This window comes from Polyodon spathula, chromosome 12, assembly GCF_017654505.1.
Source record: "Polyodon spathula isolate WHYD16114869_AA chromosome 12, ASM1765450v1, whole genome shotgun sequence".
Classification (NCBI taxonomy): domain Eukaryota; kingdom Metazoa; phylum Chordata; class Actinopteri; order Acipenseriformes; family Polyodontidae; genus Polyodon; species Polyodon spathula.
This window is the reverse complement of record NC_054545.1, coordinates 38,401,925-38,415,911: the sequence shown is the minus strand read 5'-3', so window position 1 is coordinate 38,415,911 and position 13,987 is coordinate 38,401,925. Positions and strand designations below refer to the sequence as shown.

The window sequence follows — 13,987 nt, the reverse complement described above, 5'->3', positions numbered from 1 at the left end:
AAGGGATGGGGCTTGATGGGCCAAAATTATTTTATTGTTCTTAGTTTTACATGTGCTTGCTTTGCAAATACATCAAATCTCCCTTCTAAAATCCATTAGCACACTTATGTTACACGTGTTAGAACCTAACCTAGCCTTCAGTGCTGCACAAGGAGAGCTATTTAAGTTACAGGATTAAAATATATATATACATATATATATATATATATATATATAGCATATATAGGATATATATTTTAAAGCAATCTTTCACAGTGGACATCTTATATATATATATATATATATATATATATATATATATATATATATATATATATATAAATTATATTATATATTATCTGTTGCTGTTAATATGACTTTGATATAAAGTAGAAATTCACAAGTCAGCTATTGTTAAAATGTTTATGTGTTCGATAGGACATCCTACCACATGTAGAAACATACACTAGTCTTAAAGTCTTCATCTGAATTATTTTTATTTATTTGTTTTTGTTAATTAAAAATGTACTTCTCAGACAGCAAAATGGCTTCATCTGAGCAAGTGTAAAGAAATCTGGAAAATGAGCAGAAACTGGGAGGCAAGATTGAAGCCTTGGCTAGTACAGCTGTAATCAGGCATACGTCTACAGTCCTCCCTTTCTTTCAGAGTCAAAGGTGCATTGCTTCCTCAAACTGTACACAGCACAAAAAGACAAAGGTCCATCTGCTAAATATAACAGACAATACTGGTGACAACACTTTGTATTGCAGAAGCTGTACAATTCGAATTAACACCAGCAGTGCATTTGTCACGTACGTGACAAACATAAATGTTAGAACTAAAGTTTAATGTCTCAAGGTATACAATCTCTTATGTTTTCCAAAAAGAGCAACTGACATCTTTTTAATAAATATTTGGCACATTGAGGGGCAATGGCACTGGTTCCTGGAAGCAGGGGAGCTGGCAGACGCCATATGAGTTTCCCCTAACATTCCAGGGCCTCTCAGACACAGACTAATTGACTAATGTTCACTGGTTGCTATATTGAGACCACCAAACTTATGTAACCTCCAGAGACGAAAGTCTAGTAGATTCACTCTGTGTGTCACCCTGCCACCCAGGACAGACCTGTTAACTGCCTTCACAGCTTTGTATTTTGTTGTCTGTTTCCTAAAGGTTTCAAATGTGGAAAAGCACTTCCTGGCTGTCACATTTCTATGTGGATTCTACACGTTGGAGGGTAGTGTATGTATTCTTCTATTTTGTTAATTAATTACACTAAATTAATGTTATAATTTAGAAAATAAATCACTTCGCAACAGTAAGTACATTGCAAGATGAACCACACATACCATAAAAAAAAAAAAAAAAAAAAGGTTTTGCTTTTATAGATTTTTTGGAAGAAATAGTTTAGGCTTAAAATGTGAATTGTAATAAACAATAGCGTAAGTCTTTCAGAATTTCAAGAAGCCAACATTTACATTTCATGATACCGGATACTGAGAAAAACATCTGGACTAGCAGAAAATAACAACAGAAAATATAAATTGAATTGTCACTTATTTACAAAATGTTTCATATATATTCAAAACATAGCGAATCTGTACCACACAAAAGATTGTGTGAAGTTGGAACGTTTCTTTAGTAAGCATATGTAATGAGGGTTTAAGGTTAAGGATAATATTACCTTAAGGGAATTGGTGCAGGCTGAAAACCCAGTGCAGTCAGGCAGCGGTGGATTCACAGTCTTGCTGCAGGTTTGAATATTAATGTCCAATTCATTCAAATGGAAGGAAGAATTCCTCTAGCATTAAAAAATACACAATTGTGTCTTTCTGACTGATACACAATTATCTGTTCTATTTCCCTACAAAAAAAGCAGATCAAGTGACATACACATATTATACTTTAATTTAAAACTCTCTTCTGACAGATGATTGCGCTTGTAGACTTTATTGCACATTATAGTTAGTACCCTTTCCATTCAGATAAGCAGAATGCAGTTTATAGCAGCAGCAGGTGCGAAACATCCAAGTGGAATTGGATACTCCAAGCCAGCATAGTCACAGGGCCAGCTAAATTTAAACTGCTCTATCACAAGAGATATATACTGGTTGACCACTCTGAAAGGATTAACCGCCAGACAGCAGAGCAATGACGGTGAAAGTATCCAAAATGTTAGGTATGCAACCTGGCTTGACCCCTATAGGGGACTGGGGATTGACATGACCCCTATAGGGGACTGTGGATTGCACTGGCCATTGGTCGCCCTGGGATAGCTAGCACACAGTCAACAGTGCAGGAGAGAATGTCTTGGTTCATTGTACGCATTATAAAGCATGAGTGCCCTGGTTTTGAATGTCTGCTGGTGTTTAGGCTTTCCTCTCTTCAGTCTACAGTCTGTGCTGCTCCTCTAGCGGGCCCATCAGCAGGGTCAGTCCAAGGTCCATGATACAGCCATGTGTGCTTCAAGTGAAACACACCTACTGGCTTTCTACAAGTAGCAGGTTTCACATAACTGGGTTTCTCAATACTAGCAGTAACTGCATGTATACATACAGGTAAGTTGGCATAGGGCCTTTGTCCCCTATATCAGGTAATGCCTGCATGCAAACAGCGTACTGTGTATTTGATCAGGTTACTCTCCAACACTATTCTCCAACAGGGATAGAGTTTATGCACATGCACCCTTATACGTTTCCCATAGTAAAATCATAGCAACGAGTAGTAAAGCACAGTGAAAGCACTGTAAATCATCATATGCAAGCGTTGTAAAGTACAAAAAGGTATACAAAAGCATATTTAAAAAAAAGTATGCAAATCACGATAAACTATGGTAAATACACAGTATAACCACTGGAAAAGCATGGGTAACACAACACATTTACCGGGGTAAACTTTTATAAGGGCAGTACGAATAAAGGGGCAGAAATCATCACAGGTTTTGTTGCAGTTTAAAACACTGGAATGTGTTTGGCTAACCAAGTTATGTACCACACTAAGGAATTTCCAGCTCAGCATCCCCAGTTCTCATACACCTTAAAAAACATAAAACAACTAAAACAAACATTTACAACAAGCTGCTACAAGATACGTTCCAGACTGGTAGCTGTATTGTTAATGTATCCTTCCTCTGAAAACAGTGCTATGGTGTACTTCAATTCAAATGTTAAATAAAAACTTCCATACACATACTGTATGTGTATCGGTAGTTATTACTCTCACAGTACCCAATGCCTGTGTGCTGTATCTTCTATTTCTCTTTTATTAGATTAAAAAAATACAAGACAGGATACACTGGCACCAGCATGTAATACAAACAAGAAAAAAACAAAACATTGAATCAATTATTCATTCATTTCTGATATATTTCAAAGGTTTTTTCATCTCTAATGGCATTAAGACAGTGAAAGATGTTACAAGTCTCTTAATATGACATGTTTAGAATGATAGCAGGTTCGCACAATACAAAAACAATGACTAAGAAATAAAGGTGAAATGTTTCAGATTAGTGTAAGGTTAGGGTGTAAGGTATTTGTGCTTGATGTGTATCAAATGGGGTTATTTTTTGAAGCTGCTAATTTGCAGTGAGTGTAAATGATCTTATTAGGGGATTACCTTTCAAGCTGGAAGAACCCATGCATGTCTTCCCTCCACGTAGTGGAGCAGCATTTTAACAAGACCCTCATTGCTTTGCCCTTGGTCTGCTATCAACATTTTCTTTTCATTTCGACTGAATCTCATCTCCCATGTCTCCAGTTTCTACTGGCTACAGCAATCTTCCCAATGCTAATTGGACACAAGGAGTGATGCTTGGCATGACTCTCTCCACTATATACAATCAAACATAAACAACGGTACAATCACAGATCAAATACAAGTGGTTATAATGAAACCAGTGCCAGAGGAATCTACCAGAGGTAGACTTAAGACAGAGGGAAGGAGAGTAGTGAGGGACCTAGTCACGTTGTCTTTGCTGAATCACTGGGACCTCTTACAAGTAAGTTGAGTGTTAAAGGACATCAAAAACTGTTTTACAATTACACTTTTAATCAATTTAAATGAGTACAAGTTTGCCTTAAACATGTAATTAGCAAGGCTTTAAAAAAAAGATACATACCTCTAATTTTCATAACTTTCACGCAAGTCTTTATTTTTGCTGTAGATTTTGTTTTTCCCTTACTCTCCTGTTACATGACTGGTTTATATATTCAGCTGCATGACTGAAAGGCACTGTTGGTACCCTATGAAAGGGAAACAGAAGGAGCTCCAGTCTGAATACAAGACGTGTGGACAGTAATATTTCTAGCTATTATACAGACGCGTCATATCAAGAGGAGCCGCTGGTCCAGTGCCCCGCTGTTCTCTGTTTCTTCTGCAGTGCTGCTGCAATGTAAGCTTCCTGCTTCCTCTGGATCTCAACATCAGTCAGCTGGAGTCTGAAGAAATGGAACATAACAAATACACTGGAATCACAATTCACACAAACAGCAGACAGCATCTTTACTGAAGCAAGTTCATACACATGAGTATACCAGTCTATTCAAATCTGACCACTGGTGGGATACAAAAAGTGAGGACAGACAGATAGGCAAACCGACAAGACTTTTGTAAACAGATGTATAGTGCCGCGCCTGTCTGTCCCAAGCTTGAAGCCTATACAACGTCTTCTTTACTCCTGGGATATTTTTCTACTTTAAGGTGTTGCATATTGTAATGTCTTGCTGTAAAATAAAGGCACACATGCACAGGGGCAATGCCCCCCTGCCCCTGCTGCTATGCTGTCTCTGCCTGCGTTCTGAGCAATACAATGGCTTTTACTACTTTATGAAAACAAACAAATATCCAAACACTATTTAAACTGAGCAAATATCCAAACATGAATTCCTTCTCCGAACTCTGGAAAGCACACAGTATTTAAGTGATATGTGTGTGTCGGTATTCGTTCTCCAGACTGGAAAGCACACAGTATTTAAGTGATGTGTGTGGGTGTGTGTGTGTGTGTGTGTATTCGTTCGCCTGACTCTTGAAAGCACACAGTATTTAAGTGATATGTGTGTGGGGGTATTCATTCTCCAAGATAAATATAAATATTATATATACATATATACAAGATCAATATTAGTGTTCTGTTTTGACAGATGCATTTCTTTGCATCTCTGCATTGCTCTTACTGAACTAACTCAAGCCCCTTGAGGACCTGCACCTTAAATTAATGTGAGTATAATTAGCAGATTAGAAATGTATGCAAAACTACTATTGTTTCATTATTTCAAGGCGTTTGTATTTTTATTTTAATTCACTTGAAAGAGAAAGCATAGTCATTTTCAATTCATTTTTTTCCTTGTGCTTCACTTTTGTTTGCTACAACATGCTTTGTTTTTGCAATGGTTAAACACAATGTTTGGCTCTGCTAACACAGACACATACAGCAGTTATACAATTCTGTAGCTATGGTAGGGAATCACTTGGATTACCAAAAAGCTCCTTCTGTATAAACCAAGTGAAGATCTCTAAAACCAGCAGCATGTCTAATCATTATAGTTGTGAAAAAAATCGTAACTAAAACATAACAAAAAACGGGTAATAGAGTGGAATAACTTTTGGTGCTACTATCGACTCCATACCTGATAGAATAACGTATACATATTAACAGCTCAGAAAGACCTACTATTGACTCCAAACATAATAAAATATATATTAATAACTTACTTCAAGGTTGTTTTCTGCTTTGCAAGTTGGTTGTGAAGCTGCTTGATTTGGTTCTCTTTCTTAATTAAAATATCCTCATGCTTTTGAACTGTGGACTCAATTTCTGAAAGAGGATTATTACATCACAAAGTTAAGCACAGCGTTTCCCAAGTCAGTATGCCACACCCCCAATTGGTTCTTTAGGTAAAGTAACACAGTATCACTGACAAGTTGTCATTTGACATTTAATGATGCAAGTAACAAACAAAAGCTCAAATGATGGCACACAAAGAAAAAAACGTGTCTATGTGTCACACATTATAAAGTAGTAGAAGCTATAACAGCATTTTCAAAAATGAATGTTTCATCGGAATTCAATGAACGTTTCCATAAAATTGGTAGAAAAATTCAATACAAAAAACGTAGTTAAAAAATGTTATGGTTAAGCTTGATTCCACTAGAGTCAGCAAATACCAGCCCACCCATAACTCAGCTGCATCCAGGTTAGGTCTTCAGCAGAGCCACTGAGATGTGACGGACAGGGGAGCATTCAATGATAAGGGGAGCAGTGACAATGGCAGAGGAAAAGTTCCACTAAACAATTATCATTACTGAAAATAACATTTCTAAACTGTAAAAAAAAACCTGTAAATACTGAAATGAACATAATGTTAAGTGTGGTGGCTCATAAGACTAATTTAAAGAGTTAATGGCACAATTTCCTATCTGGCTGTATCGGGTGGAGATGTGGGATGAGAATTATCTTACATGTGTTTTGACCGACACATTAATGGTTAAAAAACGGTTTAACATGAAAACGAAGTTGAAACCATAAATCATGCCGCTATAATGTTTAAGTAAAGGAAGAGCGTTTATAGCAACCATTAGGTGTTTTATTAAGTTTAAACTAACTAAGTTTGAACTAACAGTTTAAAAGAAACAAGTGAAGACAGAGTTTAAATGTTGTTAAGCAAGCAGCAGTGAGACTGTGTGTAAGAACGACAGGCAGAGTTTCATTCATAACTTCAAATGCTCTGTATGAATACGGACAACCAGTTTCAAAGAGAACTTACCATTGCATTTGCTTTTCAATTTGTCATTTTTTGTAGATTCCTTCAATGCTTTATTTTTAATACAGGCAAGCCTAGATAAAACATATAAATGTTACAAGAAAGAAAATAAATACATAAATAATGATATATTGCTGCATAAAATTATAAACAAATACCAATACTATTGTTTACACAGTGAAGCATTTCGTTTTTCATTGGGGTTTTAGAAATTATTTTAAATAAACTCCTTCTTTAGCAGTTTCAGAATTCAATGTTGTCATATCACATGTACTAATCTGTTCAAATATTTTCACATGCTGGTGCATCTAAAGGGAAATAACACACATTTGGGGAGTTGGAATGTCCATTCATTTACCCAGCAAGAGGTGGAAAACTACTTAAATGACAGCCTGGGAAAATAAAAACCTTACACTTTTTCAAAAGACTTCTTTTCTCTTTCCATCTGGTTTGTTAGGATGTCTATTTCTCCAAGGGCAAACTGCAGCTTTTCAGATTCCTGGTTGAGGAGTGCTTGAGTTTTAGCATGCTGGAGTCTCTCATTCTACAGTGGAAGACAACTGTTAAGATATACATATGTGGATGTTGAAAAAAGGCTGAATAAAACATAAAATTGTAAACATGTAAATAATGGTTAAGGGAACACTAAACATGTTGTAATCATTAAAACTTTCATTTATAGCAATAATTTCTGGGCTGCTGCAAGAACAGACATAGGCCTAGCGGCTGTGCAATTACAATGCCGAGAAAAAGCTTGTGAACCCCAATGATAAATTATGGAAACTCCACAGTTTTACCATGATAGCCTTCTTGAATCAAAACCAGTCTTTTCTTAAACATCCAATAGGGTTTATATTAACCAATTCCATATCTTTTGAAACAAAATGATGTATGAATTGGACAAACAATGAGTAATTAAGATTCAAGGTATGTGAAAAAGTAAGTGAACCCCTGGTTTTATCAGCTCAATTAAGAGGATAATTAGAATCAGGTGTTTAAATAATTAGGTAGATCTTCAGGGGTGAGTTTGGGAGGCCCCACCCTATATAAAGATCAGAAACTTTGTGAGTTTGGTCTTCACCGTGCAGGTGTGTGGAAACATGTCAATACACAATCAAAAGAAATACCTGAGGACCTCAGAAAAACAGTTATTGATGTTCATCAGTCTAGAAAGGGATACAAAATCATTCCTAAGGATCTGGGGCTCCACCAATCCACTATCAGACAGATGGAGAAAGTTTAAGACCACAGTCACTCTACCCAGGAGCGGATGTTCAACCAAAATCTCTCCAAGAACAAACCGGAAAATCATCAAGGAAGTCACAAAGAACCCCAGAGTAACATCCAAAGATCTGCAGGCCACTCTCGCCTTGGTTAATGTGAGTGTTCATGACTCAACTATCAGAAAAAGACTGAACAAGAATGGTGTTCATGGAAGGATAATCAGGAGGAAACCACTACTCTCTAAAAAGAACATTGCTGCCCGTTTGAAGTTCGCCAAAGAGCACACAGATGATCCACAAGACTTCTGGAACAATGTTCTCTGGACAGACGAGTCAAAGGTAGAACTTTTTGGCCTCAATGAGAAAAGTTATGTTTGGTGAAAACCAAACACTGCGTTCAAAGAGAAAAACCTCATCCCAACTGTCAAGCATGGTGGTGGGAGTGTGATGGTTTGGGGCTGCTTTGCTGCCTCAGGACCTGGACGGCTTGCCATCATTGACACAACCATGAATTCTGCATTGTATCAGAAGATTCTAGAGGAGAATGTCAGGCCATCCGTCCGTGAGCTGAAGCTGAACCAGAAGTGGGTCATGCAGCAAGACAATGATCCTAAACATACAAGCAGATCTACAAAAGAATGGCTGCAGAAGAAATTCAGCGTTTTTGAACGGTCTAGTCAAAGTCCGGACCTAAACCCCATCGAAATGTTGTGGCAGGACCTGAAGCGAGCTGTCGCTGCAAGGAAGCCCTCAAATGTCACCGTATTGAATCAGTTCTGTATGGAGGAATGGGCCAAAATTCCTCAAAACCGATGTGAGAGACTGGTCAACAGTTACAGGAAACGATTAATTGAACTCATTGCTGCTCAAGCGGGTGCCACCAGTTACTGAATCTAAAGCCTCACATACTTTTTCACACATGGATATTGAACGTTGAATCATTTGTGGATAAATATTGAAAAACTATCATGTTTTTGTGTCATGTGTTTAATCAGGTTATCTTTATCTATTATAAGGACTTAGATTATGACCTAATAACATTTTAGGATCGAAATATGTGAAAATCCTAAGGGGTTCACAAACTTTTTCTCAGCACTGTATTTTGCACTGTGGCCTACGTAAGTTTAAGAGCAATGCAAAGTACTCAACACGCGCAAATTACGAGCTGCAATCCTGATAATGAGGGTCAAAATGAGCACTTCTTGTGCTTCAGGGTATTTAGCGGATGCACTTACAGCCCAGAGGTGAGGCGAGTTAGGAGTACAGAGAGCAGTAGGCGATACGGCTGCAACAAAGTGTACATTGACCTTCAACGGTTCAGAACATATTACCCAAGGAAGGTTCGAACCTTCGATGGTACCCATTTGCATAATTTAATGGTGACGTCACCATAGCTACTTGTTTATATTTGATTGAAAATCCTATTATTTTACAGGTAATCCATGTAAAGGGAATAAAACATTAACATCTAGTTTAAAAATACATTATATAGAAAAGTAATCATGTTTTTATAATTAAACAAAAATACTTGTTTATTTACACATAATTAAAGATGTTTGAGATACACACAGTAAGCTTGCATTGCACAACTGCAGCGGACTTGGGCAAAACAAAGCTTTACTTAACAGTCACCGTTCCAAGCAGGTTATCAGTCACATTTTACTACTACTAAGACGATAACGCCTTACCATTGCATCCTCCTGTATCCCAAACAAAAGCGACCCTGGGTTTAGATATGATCCCTGCCCAATTCCATGCTCTTTTCTTCATTTGAATATATTTTAATATATTTTAAATTGATTAATGATAGCAAAGTGCTAATCTGATATCATGGATGAATGGAGTTGCCCTTGCCCAGGAGTGAATGGGTGTTCAGGGATGGAGGTGCCCTTGCCCAGGACTGAATGGGTGTTCAGAGATGGATGGAGCTGCCCTTGCCCAGGAGTGAATGGGTGTTTAGGGATGAAAGGAGGTGCCGTTGCTCATACAACATCTTGGTGCGGACAGGAAGAGAGTTTTGAATCGGCAAGCAGGGATGCAGTTTCTTTAAATAAATTACCATTAAAAAGTCTACTTCATTTTTCATATAGGAACGGAGCCCTACTGAATGATGGCAATGCGTATTTGGTAAGGTTTACTGGAATTACTTTGTTTGCACCATGTACTTTAAAACTAAAATTCAGAAAGCACCCACCTCAAGGTCATTTACAACCTCTTCATATTGTTCTTTTGGTATCAATTCCTGTTCTTTGGTGATCATCTGTAAAACAGTAGTTTTATATAAACAAAACACAATCCTAACATTTGGGAAAGAATTCTGGACTGGGAAATCCCTGTAGTGGTGGTATTGCTGCTAATGTAATACTTAACATTTTGCAGAACGTAATTGCATAATTATACAACTGGGTTCAAATTAAGAAATACATCATTGTGGTTGAATATCCAGGGTTTTTATTTTCCACTTGCAGTGCTGTGAATGTTATTTTTACAATATTTTGATAACCATATGAAGTGTTGCATAAGTCCGGTTTGGCTATTGTTTTATAAGTGTTAACTTCAAGAGACTACGTGGCCAAACATTGTGTTTGGCAATATCGGCAAGTTGCACATTAGCATAAAAAAAGGGTTGCTTTTCTTTGTACCAATGTCTAGTAAGATGAGGTGGGGCTATTGCAGCCCATAGGTTGATTAAAGTCTCCCTTCTGACTGCCTAAGGCACCAATCATGAAATCAATTGTTGGACTGTCAATAGTGAAGGGTTAGGATTGGTCAGAGTCACATAAACAGCTCTTCCTTGTATCTGAATCAGGACAGATCTCGTGGACTTCAGTGCATTTGTATTGTCATTGTTCGGTTACACCATGCTCTTCCCTTTGGTACTAACAATGTATCACAGTTAACCATAGCCTTATGGGATGGAGTTGCATTTTGTTTACAACAACATCTTCTCACATTTCTACAGCACCTTTCATCACAGGCAGTGGTGCAGTGGAGCAGGAACACATACCGGTACTGTGTTTCTATAGACACCACCTTGACTTAAGAATCATTACCGATTTATTGTGAAAATTCTTATATGGCGCCCCACTGGTCTAATTTCGATGCCTGGACCGCAATGAAGCAAACTACTTTCCTTGGGGAAACCAAATTAGTCTTTCCATTGACTAGGCACCAAGAACAAAAAGAAAAACACACCAGTCTGATTCCCTGCATGCAATTTTTGATGGTACACTCCGAATTGGACTCTAACCTGTGCGTATTTTAAATGTTCAAGAATCGCACACATCTCTGGCACAATTGTCTGATTGTCCGTCATCATTGTGATGTAATGAAGAGAACGTTATGAACTTCTGTTACAAACTACAGTACTACTTTAAGAAGGCTAACAATTTGTTTTAGTAAAAACGCTGACGAAGACAACAGAAGTGCATCCTATGACTGTGCCATAAACAGGGGTTTAAAGCTGTTTTATGCATCTGTCAGAGCAGACCTGGGGTTAGGAATGAATGATTTACCTTGCTTTTAAGATTTAATATATATTACAAAAACATAAAGAAGTGCTACACATTTACCTAAAATACAAAAAAAAAACAACACACAAAAAAAACACTGCTTTGTACCTGCTTTGCTTTTCCCCTCACAACTGACAGTACCAGAAGCGCTATTATTATTTCAATATCAATATTTTTATTTTATTTCAATGATCAAATAGAAACTGAGGGAAAAAAAGAAGCTGGTTTTCCCTTTTTAAAAAAGCTAGTTTTTAGAAATAGAACCATCAAAATAGTCTAAAACTAAAATGTAATACAATTTGGAATAATGTTAAATAAATACAACTGTTTGGGGTCACTTGCGGTGTGTTTGTGTGTAATAAACACGCTTACCGATCACAGGCAGTCAGAGTGTGCAATACAATAAACACACTTATCGATCACAGACAGTATGTGTGCAATACAATAAACACACTTATCGATCACAGACAGTAAGTGTGTGCAATACAATAAACATGCTTAACGATCACAGACAGTATATGTGCAATACAATAAACACGCTTACCGATCACACAGTATGTGTGCAATACAATAAACACGCTTAACGATCACACAGTATGTGTGCAATACAATAAACACGCTTGCCGATCACGGACACACACACTGTGCCTGTTCTTACAACGTGTTATACTGTTAACCCAAATACGTATTTACTATAACGCGGTGATGCTAAACAAATTGTATTGGGACATTAACATGTATTAATAATAGAAGAGGGATCAAACGCATAACGCGTCAAAACTATTTAAAAATTGTGTGTAAATATGTAACAAAAAAATCTAAACACAAAACAGGAAAGAAGGGTATCCCTAAACAGACGCAGGTGACGCGGCTCTTTCAACAAGAATGCTATCCTGGCTTGAAGAACCAAGGAAATAAACGACATTCAGGTTTGTTTGTTTTTTTCAATGAAAATCTCACATACCGTCTTCTTGAATGTGGCCAGGACACGTTGTTGAGTCTGAATTATATCTCGTAATTGATTGTGCACCAGATTATTAGCTTGGAGCTCACCCCCCAGCATTATTACAGATCGGTTCAGATACAGCAACACAAACGTTACGCTAGCAACAATAACAGTTCTGTGACGCTAGCAACAATAAGATGACTACTTCCGCTTTTCAAAACGGCTCAGCGCAGGCAAGGGTGTCACAATAAAAGTCCCGTATTCAGCACAAAAAAATAAAATTTATATACACATAGAAAGGGGGGTGGAATGTTATGCAGACACACTGGGGGGTGCAGAAAATAAAGTTACTTTATATTTACGTCAGTAAGTTTTAACGGAAGTTGCTGCTGTTGCTTATTGTTGCTAGCTTCACATTGCTGGCTATAGTAGTGGTTTCTAGTCTAGACTTGAAGACATTGACTGAAGGGGCTGCTCTAATTGTGGTGGGCAAATTTGTTTCATAATTTTCAGGATTAGCTGTTTGGTACTCTGCAATCAGGACTAATTTAGTACAGATCTGCAGTATTTGCAAGACCGCTTTTCAGTTCTTTTGATGCGGACTAAATCACTGGTACGCTGCAACCGACCCTACGGAGTTTTAGACAAACAAACTTAATACAGCCCCTTTCTAGTGGATAATGTTAGGTACTGCAAGCAGCTCACTGTCTCCATCCAGTGGATATTGCCAGGTGCACCTGGAAAGCTGACTGTCCCCCCTCTAGTGAATACTGCGAGGTACTGCAAGTAAACTCACAGCCCCCACCCCAGTGGATACTGCCAAGTACTGCAGTGTAAGGAAAAAACTCCACTAACGTGTAAAGCTTATAAAATAAGGTCTCGTTGCTTGTAGTGACAGACTACAAACACAGCAGCGAGCTCCGGTCTCAGTAGGAGGACCGGACACGGTTGCATCATCCTTCATACATAAGAGAGTTTGCCTTCTCATGCACAAGACAATTTCCATATCCGAACAATCAGTTTAATTCATTTCCACATGTGTAGCTATCAGAAATGTGTTATTATTAAGTAGAGAATATGCAGATAAGAATATATACCGTTTTTATTATGTGTCAATGATTTCTTTTCTGTGATTTTTAAAATTTTATTCAATAGCCAGATGGATGTTTTCCAATTTGCTCCTGTTTCTCAAGGTTGTGATTTCACTGTCATTTAAAGCTGTCTCATAATGAGCCTTGTTTTCTTGTGAGCGTTTGAATTGGGAAGGGTGTGTGTTGCGATGTCGCGGGGCGTCCTCGTTTCTTACTGTTCTCTAAGAACAGCACTGCTTGGTGTGATCAGATAGATATGCTTGAGGTTAAACAATAAAGGCATTGATGCTAGTAGGGTTTATGTGTGTTATTGTGGTATCTACTGCATTACAGTCAAGAGGAGAATGGAAAATATACTGACCGACACCTTTAGTTGTACCATCTCATATTAGTTATTCGTTTAAAATGTGTATGTAATGCTGTATGGGTGAGTTTACTTGAGGAAGCCGTGTCAACATTAAACTCCAAACCAGT

The 13,987-nt window shown here is 37.6% G+C and overlaps 1 protein-coding gene and 1 long non-coding RNA gene across 2 annotated transcripts; both read right to left on the bottom strand.

The window, feature by feature from the left end:
- Nucleotides 1–3,217: 3,217 nt before the first annotated feature.
- On the bottom strand, nt 3,218–6,785 carry LOC121323935. The gene is made up of 3 exons (XR_005951198.1): nt 6,745–6,785; nt 5,693–5,795; nt 3,218–4,419 (listed from the first exon to the last, which is right to left on the bottom strand). It is a non-coding gene; the product is annotated as an uncharacterized LOC121323935 (long non-coding RNA).
- Nucleotides 4,311–12,596, bottom strand: LOC121324892 (spermatogenesis-associated protein 24-like). The gene is made up of 6 exons (XM_041267094.1): nt 12,441–12,596; nt 10,159–10,224; nt 7,155–7,285; nt 6,745–6,815; nt 5,693–5,795; nt 4,311–4,419 (listed from the first exon to the last, which is right to left on the bottom strand). Exons 1-6 carry the CDS (start codon nt 12,537–12,539, stop codon nt 4,311–4,313), a joined length of 579 nt encoding a protein of 192 aa, XP_041123028.1. The 5' UTR covers nt 12,540–12,596.
- Nucleotides 12,597–13,987: the final 1,391 nt, after the last annotated feature.

Excerpts from the sequence above, each read along its gene's own strand:
- LOC121324892 (XM_041267094.1), bottom strand. The coding sequence starts at position 12,539 with ATGCTGGGGGGTGAGCTCCAAGCTAATAATCTGGTGCACAATCAATTA. Across the intron at positions 10,225-12,440 it reads TGGCCACATTCAAGAAGACG|ATGATCACCAAAGAACAGGA; the intron begins GTATGTGAGATT and ends ACTGTTTTACAG. Across the intron at positions 5,796-6,744 it reads ATTGAAAAGCAAATGCAATG|AAATTGAGTCCACAGTTCAA; the intron begins GTAAGTTCTCTT and ends ATCCTCTTTCAG.